Source organism: Callorhinchus milii, unplaced genomic scaffold, assembly GCF_018977255.1.
Source record: "Callorhinchus milii isolate IMCB2004 unplaced genomic scaffold, IMCB_Cmil_1.0 Scaffold1472, whole genome shotgun sequence".
NCBI classification, from domain to species: Eukaryota; Metazoa; Chordata; class Chondrichthyes; order Chimaeriformes; family Callorhinchidae; genus Callorhinchus; species Callorhinchus milii.
This window is the reverse complement of record NW_024706213.1, coordinates 1-12,765: the sequence shown is the minus strand read 5'-3', so window position 1 is coordinate 12,765 and position 12,765 is coordinate 1. Positions and strand designations below refer to the sequence as shown.

Sequence of the window (12,765 nt, the reverse complement as noted above, 5' to 3'; positions counted from 1 at the left end):
TTGGCTCACGTCAGCGCCTCCGCACCTCAGGCACTGACAGCATCAGCTCCAAGGCCGCACTCTCCACCTCTCAAAGCCATCAGGAACCTCGGGGTTCTGTTCGACCCTGAGCTGTCCTTTCTCCCCCATATCCGCACCACAACTGGCACCGCCTTCCATCACCTCCGGAATGTCGCCAGACTACGGCACTACCTCATCCCTCACGCGGCTGAAACTCTGGTCCACGCCTTTATCACCTCAAGGCTGGACTATGGGAACTCTCTCCTCGCCGGCCTTCCCGGCCCTCCCTCCACACTGCAGGTCATTCAGAACTCTGTACTGATTCGTGTACTGTCCCGCACCAGACACCGCGACCACATCACTCCCACCCTCGCTCGCCTCCACTGGCTCCCCATCCCCCAGAGGATTGATTTCAAGATCCTCATGCTCACCTACAAGGCCATTCACGGCCTCGCTCCCTCCTACCTCTCCGACGTACTATCCCCCTACCTACCTGCCCGTACCCTCCGTTCCTCTGGCTCCGGTCTGCTCCACATCCCCCGCCCCAACCGCCCTACCATTGGTGGGCGGGCCTTCAGCCTCTCAGCCCCGAGGCTCTGGAACTCTATCCCCCAGTGCCTTCGCCGCTTCCTCCCTTTCCTCCTTCAAGGCCGGTCTCAAGACCTTTCTCTTTGACCGAGCCTTCAACTCCCCTCTCGACTCTCTACCCCCTCCTCGCTCCCTCCCTTCCCTCCCCTCACCCTGACCATTTCCCCCCAATGCTCGGGTCATGACCCAACTGTGCAGCGCCTTGGGACGTCCTCCTGACGTGAAAGGCGCTCTATAAATGGAATCTTGTTGTTGTTGGAAGGTTACATTCCTTACAGCAGAGGAAGGAGGCCAATAGCTTATTCCTGATGCAGCCATCAAGCTTCTAAATGAGTGTATTTCCTCAATTTTCAACTCTCTGCCCCTGAAATAGGACCATCTCCAAACCCACCCGCTTCTCCTGGTATAACTGCCACCTGTGCTCCCTTAAATTCTAAACCCAGAACACTTGAGTGCACATTTTACCACAAAATTTTCAAATACTTGCTATATAAATGCAAGTTGTTGTTGTTTGTAAGAGAGATAGACAGAGACATGGATAGGTCACGATATTAAGGGGCAACTGGTACTTTGAATTCTCAGACTAGCCTGATACAGTGATGGGAATGTACTACATGTTGGAGATGCTGTCTTTCCAATTAAACTTTAAACCAAAACCCTGAAATCTAGGATCATCTCCAAACAGCCTGTTCGATGGATATTAAAAGATCCCATGCTACTATTCAAAAAGAGAAGGAAGTTTTTGCTGGTGTCCTGGCTGATATCCCCAGATAAAATTGACCATTCACTTCAACAACAAACAACAACAACTTGGATTTATATAGCACCCTCTATGCCGGACTGCTTCTCAGAGCGCTTGGCTGTTTATAGTACATGGTACAAATAATAATAATAATCCTTGCATTTGCTATAGCTCCTTATCACATCTTTGAGACGTCTCAAAGCGCTTCACAGAATATAATCTAAAGTGAATTGACTGTATGTTTTGTGAGTGAAACTCAGTGCACAGCAGTGCCCCACAAACAGATCAATTTTTTTTTGAAGCAATTATTATCCATGGAAAGGCGATCTGCCAATCGACTAACAATCGCCTAACTTACTGCTAGGTAAAAAGAGGCGTGTGGAGTAAGGAAACTTGCCCAACGTTTCGCCCCGCCAGGAATTGAACCCAGGTCTCTCGCTTGCTAGGCAAGTGCTCTAACCACTGAGCTACAGGACCTGCAGTTACTACATATCAAACACAAGGATTATTATCAATAAAAAATCTGCAAGATCTAATAAACTGGTGGAACAGCCTTGTTTGTGCAGGTATTTCTGAACGTTCTATGTAGTTCTCCTGAAATCTCACATACACTACCAGGACTGCCACAGAAATCATATTGAATGCCTCACGTCAACATCGTTATTGTTCCTGTGGATGTCAGCGAAGCAGAGCAGGCAGAGGGCCTGCAGGGGCCGGTCACCGTGCAGCAGTGCAATCTTCATTGATTCCTGCAAAGAAAATTTAGCAATTTAGCAATCCACATTAGCTGTGCAGCAACTTCTAGATAAATGAAAACACAGGTTAGAGACCGAGTAAAACTCCCTCTGCGCAATCCATTCAGTGTTTCCCTCTCATGCCTATCCTCCTTAGGTCTCCTTCAAGCTGAATTGGCTACAAGGTCACATGCCTGGCAATGGAATACCAGAATCTAGCTCATCCTCCATGCCGGTCTCTAGTCTGGTTCCTGAGCCAGACGGGTCCGCAATATTCTGGGGCACTCACTGCTGATGTCAACCCAGCCACCCTAGCTCATTGGCAGACTAATCATTGGTGGCAGGGAGTCTTCCCAGTCAACTCCTGTTTACCTTGTGAGCCAAAGCCACATAGGGGACGTTGGCCTGAGCTGGACAAGCAGCAGGAATCTTGCCAGACAGTGATCCAAATGTCAAGCTTTGCTGTTAAGACTCCAGTGCAGCCATTCTGTAAAACTAGGCTGGGAGTGAGTGTCCATCCCAACCCACGCCATCCCAACCCATCCCAACCCACGCCATCCCAACCCATCCCAACCCATCCAACCCACGCCATCCCAACCCATCCCAACCCACGCCATCCCAACCCATCCCAACCCACGCCATCCCAACCCATCCCAACCCATCCCAACCCACGCCATCCCAACCCATCCCAATCCACGCCATCCCAACCCATCCCAACCCATCCCAACCCACGCCATCCCAACCCATCCCAACCCACGCCATCCCAACCCATCCCAACCCACGCCATCCCAACCCATCCCAACCCATCCCAACCCACGCCATCCCAACCCATCCCAACCCACGCCATCCCAACCCATCCCAACCCACGCCATCCCAACCCATCCCAACCCATCCCAACCCACGCCATCCCAACCCATCCCAACCCACGCCATCCCAACAACAACAACAACAACAACAACAAGATTCCATTTATAAAGCGCCTTTCACGTCAGGAGGACGTCCCAAGGCGCTGCACAGTTGGGTCATGACCCGAGCAGGGGAGAAATGGTCAGGGGGAGGGGAGGGAAGGGAGGGAGCGAGGAGGGGGGAAATGGTCAGGGTGAGGGAAGGGAGGGAGCAAGGAGGGGGAAATGGTCAGGGTGAGGGGAGGGAAGGGAGGGAGCGAGGAGGGGGAAGAGAGTCGAGAGGGGAGCTGAAGGCACGGTCAAAGAGAAAGGTTTTGAGACCGGCCTTGAAGGAGGAAAGGGAGGAAGCAAGGCGAAGGCACTGGGGGATAGAGTTCCAGAGCCTGGGGCTGAGAGGCTGAAGGCCCGACCACCGATGGTAGGGCGGTTGGGGCGGGGGACGTGGAGCAGACCAGAGCCAGAGGAACGGAGGGTACGGGCAGGTAGGTAGGGGGATAGTAGGTTGGAGAGGTAGGAGGGAGCAAGGCCGTGAATGGCCTTGTAGGTGAGGATGAGGATCTTGAAATCAATCCGTCGTGGGGGAGTGGGGAGCCGAGTGGAGGCGAGCGAGGGTGGAGTGATGTGGTCCCGAAGCCTGGTGCGGGACAGTACACGAGCTGCAGAGTTCTGAATGACCTGCAGTGTGGAGGGAGGGCCGGGAAGGCCGGCGAGGAGAGAGTTCCCATAGTCCAGCCTTGAGGTGACAAAGGCGTGGACCAGGGTTTCAGCCGCGTGAGGGGTGAGGTAGTGCCGTAATCTGGTGATGTTCCGAAGGTGATGGAAGGCGGTGCCGGTTGTAGTGCGGATGTGAGGGAGAAAGGACAGCTCAGGGTCGAACAAAACGCCGAGGTTCCTGACTGGCTTTGAGAGGTGGAGAGTGCAGCCTTGGATGCTGATGGTGTCAGCGCCTGACATCCCAACCCATCCCAACCCACGCCATCCCAACCCATCCCAACCCACGCCATCCCAACCCACGCCATCCCAACCCACGCCATAATAATATAATAATAATAATTCTTGCATTTGATATAGCGCTTTTCACGTCGGGAGGATGTCCCAAAGCGCTTCACAGAACACACTGTAAAGTGAATTGACTGTATATTTGTGGGCGAACGCGGCAGCCAATTGCGCACAGCAATGTCCCACAAACAGTCGTAGATTGAAAATGACCAAATGATTATTGTTTTTTGTTTTGGAGGGATTATTATTAGGCTCTGTGTGGAGTAAGGAAACTTGCCCAAGGTTTGGCCCTCTGCCTGGAATTGAACTCAGGTCTCTCACTTGCAAAGCGAGTGCTCTAACCACTGAGCTACAGGACGCCATCCCAACGCCATCCCGACACCCGGGAATCTCCACCAGGCCGGACACAGGAACCTTTGGTTTGGAGACTCTTAAATACAGTGACGTGTTTCCGGGTGTGTCAGACCCCGGCTGATCACAGTGACGTGTTTCCGGTGACCCGCTCCTACCTCCCCACATTCCATGGCCTCCCCGAGGCGGCGGAGCCTCCTGTAGGCCTCGGCCATGTGGTACTGACTCATTCCGCGGTACTTCAGGCTCCAACATTTGCCGTAGTCGCTGACGAGTTCGGCGGCTTTACACGGGAAGAACAGCGCCTTCTCATAGTCCTTGAGCTGTGTGTAGAGGCCGCCGAGGCTGCAGCAGACCCGCGTCTCCAGCATCTTGTCGTCCCGGGAGTGAGCGCAGCGAAGCGCCTTCTCATAGCACTCCAGCGCCTGGTGGAAGCTGCTGAGGCCGAGGTAAGCGTTGCCGAGGCTGAGGCAGAGCTGCCCCTGGAGCGGCCCGAGGGCGGTCTGGAGCCCGAGGCAGCGCCGGCAGTAGGACACGGCCTTGTGGAAGTGGCAGAGCTTCTCGTTGCTCCGGGCCAGGCTCAGGTAGGCCTCGCTCAGAGCCTCGGGCTCGCCGAGCCGCTGCGCCTCCTCCACCTGCCGCACGGCCAGGCGCAGCATGTCCTGGTAGCGGCCCCGCTCCGAGTGCGCGGTGATCAGGCAGCCGAGAGCTCGGAAGCGGCCGAGCGGGTCATTGCTCCGCTCCAGGACCCGGTCCCACACCTCCAGGGCCCGCGCCGTGTCGTTGGCCTGATACAGCCTCAGCCCCTTCTCCACCTGCAGCTTAGTCTGGTCCTGCCCCATGGCGGCGGCACTGCGGCCCTCACCGCCCCACCACTGTCCACCCCCCCCCCCCCCCCCCCCCGCCACCTGCCCCTGCCATCCCCCCCCCCCCCACCACCTGCCCCTGTCCATCCCCCCCCCCCCCCCCCCCGCCACCTGCCCCTGTCCATCCCCCCCCCCCCCCCCACCACCTGCCCCTGTCCATCCCCCCCCCCCCCCGCCACCTGCCCTGTCCACCCCCCCCCCCACCCCCACCACCTGCCCCTGTCCATCCCCCCCCCCCCCCCCCCCCCCCGTCCACCCCCCCCACCACCCCACCACCTGCCCCTGTCCATCCCCCCCCCCCCACCACCCACCACCTGCCCCTGTCCATCCCCCCCCCCCCCGCCCACCTGCCCCTGTCCATCCCCCCCCCCCCCCCGCCACCTGCCCCTGTCCATCCCCCCCCCCCCCGCCACCTGCCCCTGTCCATCCCCCCCCCCCCCCCCGCCACCCCCACCACCTGCCCCTGTCCATCCCCCCCCCCCCCGCCACCTGCCCCTGTCCATCCCCCCCCCCCCCCGCCACCTGCCCCTGTCCATCCCCCCCCCCCCCCCCCGCCACCTGCCCTGTCCATCCCCCCCACCACCCCGCCACCTGCCCCTGTCCATCCCCCCGCCCCCGCCACCCCGCCACCTGCCCCTGTCCATCCCCCCCCCCCCCACCCCGCCACCTGCCCCCTGTCCATCCCCCCCCCCCCCCCCACCACCTGCCCCTGTCCATCCCCCCCACCCCGCCACCTGCCCCTGTCCATCCCCCCCCCCCCACCACCCCACCACCTGCCCCTGTCCATCCCCCCCCCCCCGCCACCCCGCCACCTGCCCCTGTCCATCCCCCCCCCCACCACCCCACCACCTGCCCCTGTCCATCCCCCCCCCCCCCCCCCCCCCCCGCCACCTGCCCCTGTCCATCCCCCCCCCCCCACCCACCACCTGCCCCTGTCCATCCCCCCCACCCCGCCACCTGCCCTGTCCATCCCCCCCCCCCGCCACCCCCCACCCCACCACCTGCCCCTGTCCATCCCCCCCCCCCCGCCACCTGCCCCTGTCCATCCCCCCCCGCCACCTGCCCCTGTCCATCCCCCCCCGCCACCTGCCCCTGTCCATCCCCCCCCGCCACCTGCCCCTGTCCACCCCCCCCCCCCCCCACCACCTGCCCTTGTCCATCCCCCCCCCGCCACCTGCCCCTGTCCATCCCCCCCCCCCGCCACCCCGCCACCTGCCCCTGTCCATCCCCCCCCCCACCACCTGCCACCCCACCACCTGCCCCTGTCCATCCCCCCCCCGCCACCCCACCACCTGCCCCTGTCCATCCCCCCCCGCCACCCCCACCACCTGCCCCTGTCCATCCCCCCCCCCCACCACCCCGCCACCTGCCCCTGTCCATCCCCCACCCCCACCACCCACCACCTGCCCCTGTCCATCCCCCCCCCCCGCCACCCCCGCCACCTGCCCCTGTCCATCCCCCCCCCCCCCCCCCGCCACCCCCACCACCTGCCCCTGTCCATCCCCCCCACCCCGCCACCTGCCCCTGTCCATCCCCCCCCCCCCGCCACCCCACCACCCCACCACCTGCCCCTGTCCATCCCCCCCCCCCCGCCACCTGCCCCTGTCCATCCCCCCCCGCCACCCCACCACCTGCCCCTGTCCATCCCCCCCCCCCCCCGCCACCCCACCACCCGCCCCTGCCCCCACCCGCCCCCGCCCCCACCACCCGCCCCCGCCCCGCCCCCCGCCCCCCCGCCCCTGCCCCCCCCGTCCCCGTCCCCCCCCACCCGCCCCCCGCCCCCGTCCCCCCACCCCCGTCCCCCCCCCACCCGCCCCCGTCCCCCCCCACCCGCCCCCGTCCCCCCCCCACCCGCCCCTGTCAGCTGGTCAGTGTGTGCCATGTGGTAGCCCTGGTGAAACCAGAACCAATTTGTACACAACAGCATCCCACAAACAGCCATGAAGTGAATGACCAACATGAATTCCATAAAGTCACTGTCCTCTGAGTGAAGAAATGTTTCCTCAACTCTGTTCTAAAAGGCAGACCCTTAATTTTCAGACTGTGACCCGTGGTTATAGGTTAGAGATTCTCCCACCGGGGAAACAGACCCTCAGTGTCTACTTTATCAGCCCTTTAAGAATCTTATATGTTTCAATAAGATCTCCCCTAATTCTTCAGTACTCTGGAGAATACAGCCCCAGTTTATTCAGCCTATCCTCATAGGTCAGTCCCCTCATCCCAGGCACTAACCGAGTGAATCTACGCTGCACCCCCTCCAGGGCAAGTGTGTCCTTTTTTAAATAAGGAAACCAAAACTGCACACTACTCTCGGTGCGTTCTCACCAAAGCCCTATACAGTTGCAGCGAGGCTTCCCTACTCCTGTACTCTAAACCTTTTGCAATGAACACTAACTGCCGTTCGCCTTCTTAGTTGCTGCTGCATCTGCAAACTAACTTTTTGAGACTGGTGTACAAGGACACGAAAATCCCTCTGAGCACTAACACTATCTAATCTCTCCCCCTCTAGAAAATAATCTGTTTTTCTATTTTCTCCCGAGGTGAATAACTTCACACTTCCCCACATTAAATTCCATCTGCCACCTACTCGCCCACTCCCCGAGCCTATCGTTGCAGATTACCGTTGCAATCTTTTTGCATCATCCTCAGAGCTTACTCTCCCACCGAGTTTAGTGTCATCTGCGAATTTAGATACGTTACATTCGATGTCCTGGTCTGGATCATTGATGTGAATTGTAAATAGCTGAGGCCCAGCACTGATCCTTGTGGACTCCTCTAGTCACATTCTGCCAATTCGAGAATGACCCGTTTATCCCGACTCTCTGTTTTCTACCCGTTGGCCACTCTTCAATCCGTGCTCATATGTTCCCATTAATCCCGTGGGCCTTAACCGTGTGCAATAGCCTTTTGTGTGGCACTTTGTCAAATGCCTTTTTAAAATCTAAATATACTACATCTACCGGTTCCCCCCTATCTAACCTGTGAGATACATCTTCAAAAAACTCTAAAAGATTAGTTAAGCATCACTTCCCTTTTGTGTACAAAATTCCCTTTTATTTAAAATAATTAAAATTAATTATTTTAATTCCCTTTTGTAAATTAGTAGGTGATTAGACTGACAAATGCAGGTTTAATCCCTCACTTGGTGGACTCCTTGGTAAGTCATGTGGTGAGCAGCACAACTCAGTATTGTTCTTCAATCAGTCTTCCATTATTCTTCAATCAGTCTTCCATTCCTCATAATTGTATTGTGTATCCTCTATTTAAAATTATTTGAAACTTTACCTTGATTTCTAAATAAAAAACATCTTTTAGTGGTTATTTTAGGGGCTAGAACAAGTGCTACATTTGTACTCAAATTCCAAATGAAGTGATGCTGCTGTGTGTTGGCAGGGTCCAAGTCCGTGTCAGTTTCTACACATTTCTGAAATATGCAGAGAAAACAAGCCGAGACAGGATTTCCTCAAACTGTTTAATAGTAAATACTAAACAAGGAGGTACCACACTTTCATACAAAAGGACTGCGAATCAGTGTGTGCAGGTAAAACAACTCAGTACCCCAGTCAAGACAAAAATAGTAGGAAAAATCTTAAACAAATACCTGCTTTATTCAAACTAGCAACATCTGGCCATTCCTCTACAGAAACTGTTTGCTTCAAAGCAACTTTACAAGTTTTTTTTATTAATTCCATAATTTTATCAAGATTACATCACAAAAAAATCACACAAGATAATGACATTTTGCAAAAAAAGCATTTTTCATTAATGAGACTTTACAGAATATCTGCATTTACTGCAATAAAGATTTGGTCATAGTGGCAAATTCTAAATGTCTGTAAAGTTCACATTGTTAAATTGTTTTACAGTCTTAGTATAAAAGGCAACATTGTACAAAACCTAGTGTTAAATACAATCCGTTTGTACCAATAAAAAAAGCCCACAGGTTTTAATAGTTTTGTTTTTTAACTCACAAAAGCAGCAAGATTTGGAAAATCAGTCACTGACATACCTCTTCAATTCTTTACATTATCAAAAGACAAAATGGCAATTACATTTTCTAAATCCACTCTTTCCCCCAAAACACAAACAAGATTCTGATCGAGGTGGAAATATACTTAGGGGCTGAAAATCTACATTCAAAGCAGGAAGGTCTTAGCAATGTTGGTACTCAAAATACAGCCAAGATTTATCGGAGTCACGCACCGACTACAGGAGACAACTAGTAACCCCAGCTTTGTGCAGCAATCAAGGTCTTCAGTACATCACGCAAGCGCTTTGTGCATTGATGTTTGTTGGATCGGACAATATGTAAATGTGATGTTTGCTGGTGGGGTTTGTAAAGATTGTAGAGACAGCATAAGCTGTACACACAGCCACGATCTACTAAATCAATTGCAATCTATAGCAATGGATTTAGGGACTTTTTTCTGTTGCTGGGTTCATCTGGTTATAGAAAAGGATAGAATACTAGAAAATTATTTAACAATCTATTTTCAGGTTGGTACAATCTCTCTATTTAAAAGTAATGACAAACCCAGCTGTAAAACGTGCATGGAGGCTTCACCTGACAAAACTGTCCGTTACCCTTACTGACTGCAATACACACTGAAGTATCTGTCACAGCAACTTGTCCAATTACAAAGTGACTGATTGCAGTGGCAAAGCTTGCGAGCCACAAAGCACCATTCCTAAATAGAAGGTGTCAGAAGCTAACAAGAAAATTGGAGGCAAAAGCTTCAATTGTTTTCAGTCTCAACCATTATTCACATAACTCCTATACAGTGATGTTCCCTACTCACTCAGAATTCCTGGGGGGGGAAGGGTTAGCAAGCAAGAAAAAAATTCCAGGGAAGAGGGCCTTTGGTGTCTGCTCAAGCAGCAGGGTTGAGTGGCTACATTGCTGAGTCTGTGCAAGTGGATATATTGTGGAGACCAAAAGGAGAAGTGAAAAAGTGCAACGTGGATAAAATAGAGCGATTACAATATTCAGACATGTACTTACTGAAAAGTCAGTGAGGAGATCATATTAATCAAATCTGTGTAGGAGTGTATTGCAGAATACAATGTCCTGCCAATCTGGGGTAAAGCCAAAGTGGACATTCTCAAATATGGTTCAATGAGGGTGATGGAGCATTAATTAGTTCTTTATCACAATTGTTCATCCACAACTGTAACTCACTGGCAATCAGTTTAGCATTGCTAACACAATCTGAATCAGAGTACGTGTTTGGATGTTATCCAGGGATGGTTGCCACTCATAAGATGGAAGAAACGACATAGTGATATATTTACAAACCAGAATTAGGCTGAATTCAGCCTAATCCCGAACCAGTTACATGTATAACAAAAATATTTTAGCTGCTGCAGTGAATCCATCAGTGCTTTTCCTCATCCATAAACAATTGTTTCCATTTTGAAAGCTATGTGGGGAACACCCTCTCCTCCTGCCACCCAAAAAAACATTCAAGGGCATTTTTGGCAAATGTTTTACATTCCAAAATTGCGAGTCACCTGAGGCAAAGCTTCCAAAAAATATTAAAATGCAAATGGCGAGACACGGAGTCAGTGCTAATTTCTGACCTGCACCTGACGCTGCTTTGGACCTTGATTGCACATGCATTTCAGTCACAGCCACGGAGCCAGAGCTTTCTCAGTGACTTCCTTCACAGGGTAATTCTGTTAATGCTTTTGTTGCTGGTTTGATGCAGGTGGGGATTATCTTATCTGAGTGGGCTATTTGCCACAAAACAATTCAAAAATATACTTTTCTTTAAACCTCATCAACTCTATGTTTAATATTGTTTGCACTTTATCAAACAGTAAATTTAGTCAGGAAGACAGAAAAGCTCTACAAAGTGAGAAAAAGGCTGTAACATGCAAATAACGCTTGGCACTAAATCGAGTTAAACAAGTCACATCACATTTTGCTGAGGATTTTAGTGCAGATACAGTACATGCAGAATATACACACAAACTTCAGACAACATTAAACATAGTTTTTTTCTGTTAAATTTATATTCCAGACAACAATTCTAACCACAAATGAGTGCCAAAAACCCACAAAAAACATTTTTTGGACACTGAAAAAAATGTCTAGCGTTTCTCTACTGATGTTACTGTGGGATATGGGAAAGTAAAACTTACACCGCCACCCACGGAGCATGAGAACACATCACAACCCCATCCTCCTTACAGCAAAATGTGACAAACGCTCCTAGACACTTCAAAGAAAAAGTAGAAAACAAACGAGACAGAAGCCATCTTTCTAAGTTGATTGGCTGCTTATTACGAGATACAAACTCTCTGCATGTGCTAGACAGGTTGCTCCTCAAAAAGGAGTAGAAATAAGCATCAAAACGCTGCAATTTACTTAAGAATTTCTAGAAAAATAGACTCTTAAACAAGATTTAAATTTAAATCTTTTATATATTGGTTTAAAGCTACCCTTCTAGCACCGGTTGGCAGCACAGAAAGTTATGAAATACATCAATTTGATAAGGTCAAAACAAGGTCAAAGGTCAGTAGAGGTCAAGCATCAGAGACAACGAGTGGACGGACGGTGAGGTGGACGCCACAGCAACATGCTGCGCAAACGATGAACAAACGGCACGAAGAGATCTAGAAAACAAAAACAAACCAGAGAGGGAGAAGAACGAAGTTACACAACGCCATAAAAAAGGAAAAGGAAAAAAAATCAAATCAACAAATGATCAACTACGAGAGACTGGAATAACGACCACAGCTGAGAGCACAAACACATGAGTTTGCACACATACAAGTTTGACATTAGAGACTTCGACCTCAGTGATCAGAAGGTAATGGAGAGAGGAAAGCAATGAGGACAATAAAGCATCTGCATCTTTTACCGATTTCAAACTCAAAAGAAAATTGAAAAAAGGAAATGACAAATAGTAACAGACACAGAACTTGTCACGATTGTCAGAGACACAACACTATCAATGTCGGAGAAGATCTGTAAAGATCAAATGATGTAAAATTGCAATAGCTACAAACTCAAGTCCCAAACACAGATTAAGAGTGAGAGAGACTTATTCCGCACAAACTCAAATAATGAATCATTTAACCAATAAGAATGTTGGACGAGCGAGTGTAGCCGTGAGCTTTCAGTGAATTTTTCCATCTTAAAAAATGTTTTCTCTTGAACTGCATTAGGTTCAACATGAATTTGTTTCCTCAGGTAACCACCAAAACTCAGTCCCATTTGATTTAATTTGGTGCAAGTGAGAATGTGAGGACATCCGGCATTAAAGAGTTTATGGCCAAAGAAAAAGCACAGTAATTATTGTGCCCCCCCCTCACTGCCATCAGCCTGTGCCCCCCCCTCACTGCCATCAGCCTGTGCCCCCCCCTCACTGCCATCAGCCTGTGCCCCCCCCCCCACCCTCCCACTGCCATCAGCCTGTGCCCCCCCCTCACGCCCGCCCCCCCCCTCACTGCCATCAGCCTGTGCCCCCCCCCCCTCACCGCCCCCCCTCACTGCCATCAGCCTGTGCCCCCCCCTCAGCTGTGCCATCAGCCTGTGCCCCCCCCTCACTGCCATCAGCCTGTGCCCCCCCCGT

General features: G+C 52.3%; 1 protein-coding gene, 1 long non-coding RNA gene and 1 other non-coding gene across 3 annotated transcripts; 1 reads left to right on the top strand and 2 right to left on the bottom strand.

The window, feature by feature from the left end:
- Nucleotides 1–1,735: 1,735 nt before the first annotated feature.
- trnaa-agc lies at nucleotides 1,736–1,807 on the bottom strand. The gene has a single exon. It is a non-coding gene; the product is annotated as a tRNA-Ala (tRNA).
- A 151-nt stretch (nucleotides 1,808–1,958) lies between these two features.
- Nucleotides 1,959–5,189, bottom strand: rapsn (receptor-associated protein of the synapse, 43kD). Its single transcript, XM_042346720.1, has 2 exons — nucleotides 4,478–5,189; nucleotides 1,959–2,079 (listed from the first exon to the last, which is right to left on the bottom strand). Exons 1-2 carry the CDS (start codon nucleotides 5,159–5,161, stop codon nucleotides 1,963–1,965), a joined length of 801 nt encoding a protein of 266 aa, XP_042202654.1. The 5' UTR covers nucleotides 5,162–5,189; the 3' UTR covers nucleotides 1,959–1,962.
- Nucleotides 4,840–12,022, top strand: LOC121852833. Its single transcript, XR_006086245.1, has 2 exons — nucleotides 4,840–4,903; nucleotides 8,579–12,022. It is a non-coding gene; the product is annotated as an uncharacterized LOC121852833 (long non-coding RNA).
- Nucleotides 12,023–12,765: the final 743 nt, after the last annotated feature.

Bases quoted from the DNA above. Each gene is read 5' to 3' on its own strand.
- rapsn (XM_042346720.1), bottom strand. From the start codon at position 5,161: ATGGGGCAGGACCAGACTAAGCTGCAGGTGGAGAAGGGGCTGAGGCTG. The intron at 2,080-4,477 runs GTAGGAGCGGGT...TTTTCTTTGCAG, and splicing joins AGGCCATGGAATGTGGGGAG to GAATCAATGAAGATTGCACT.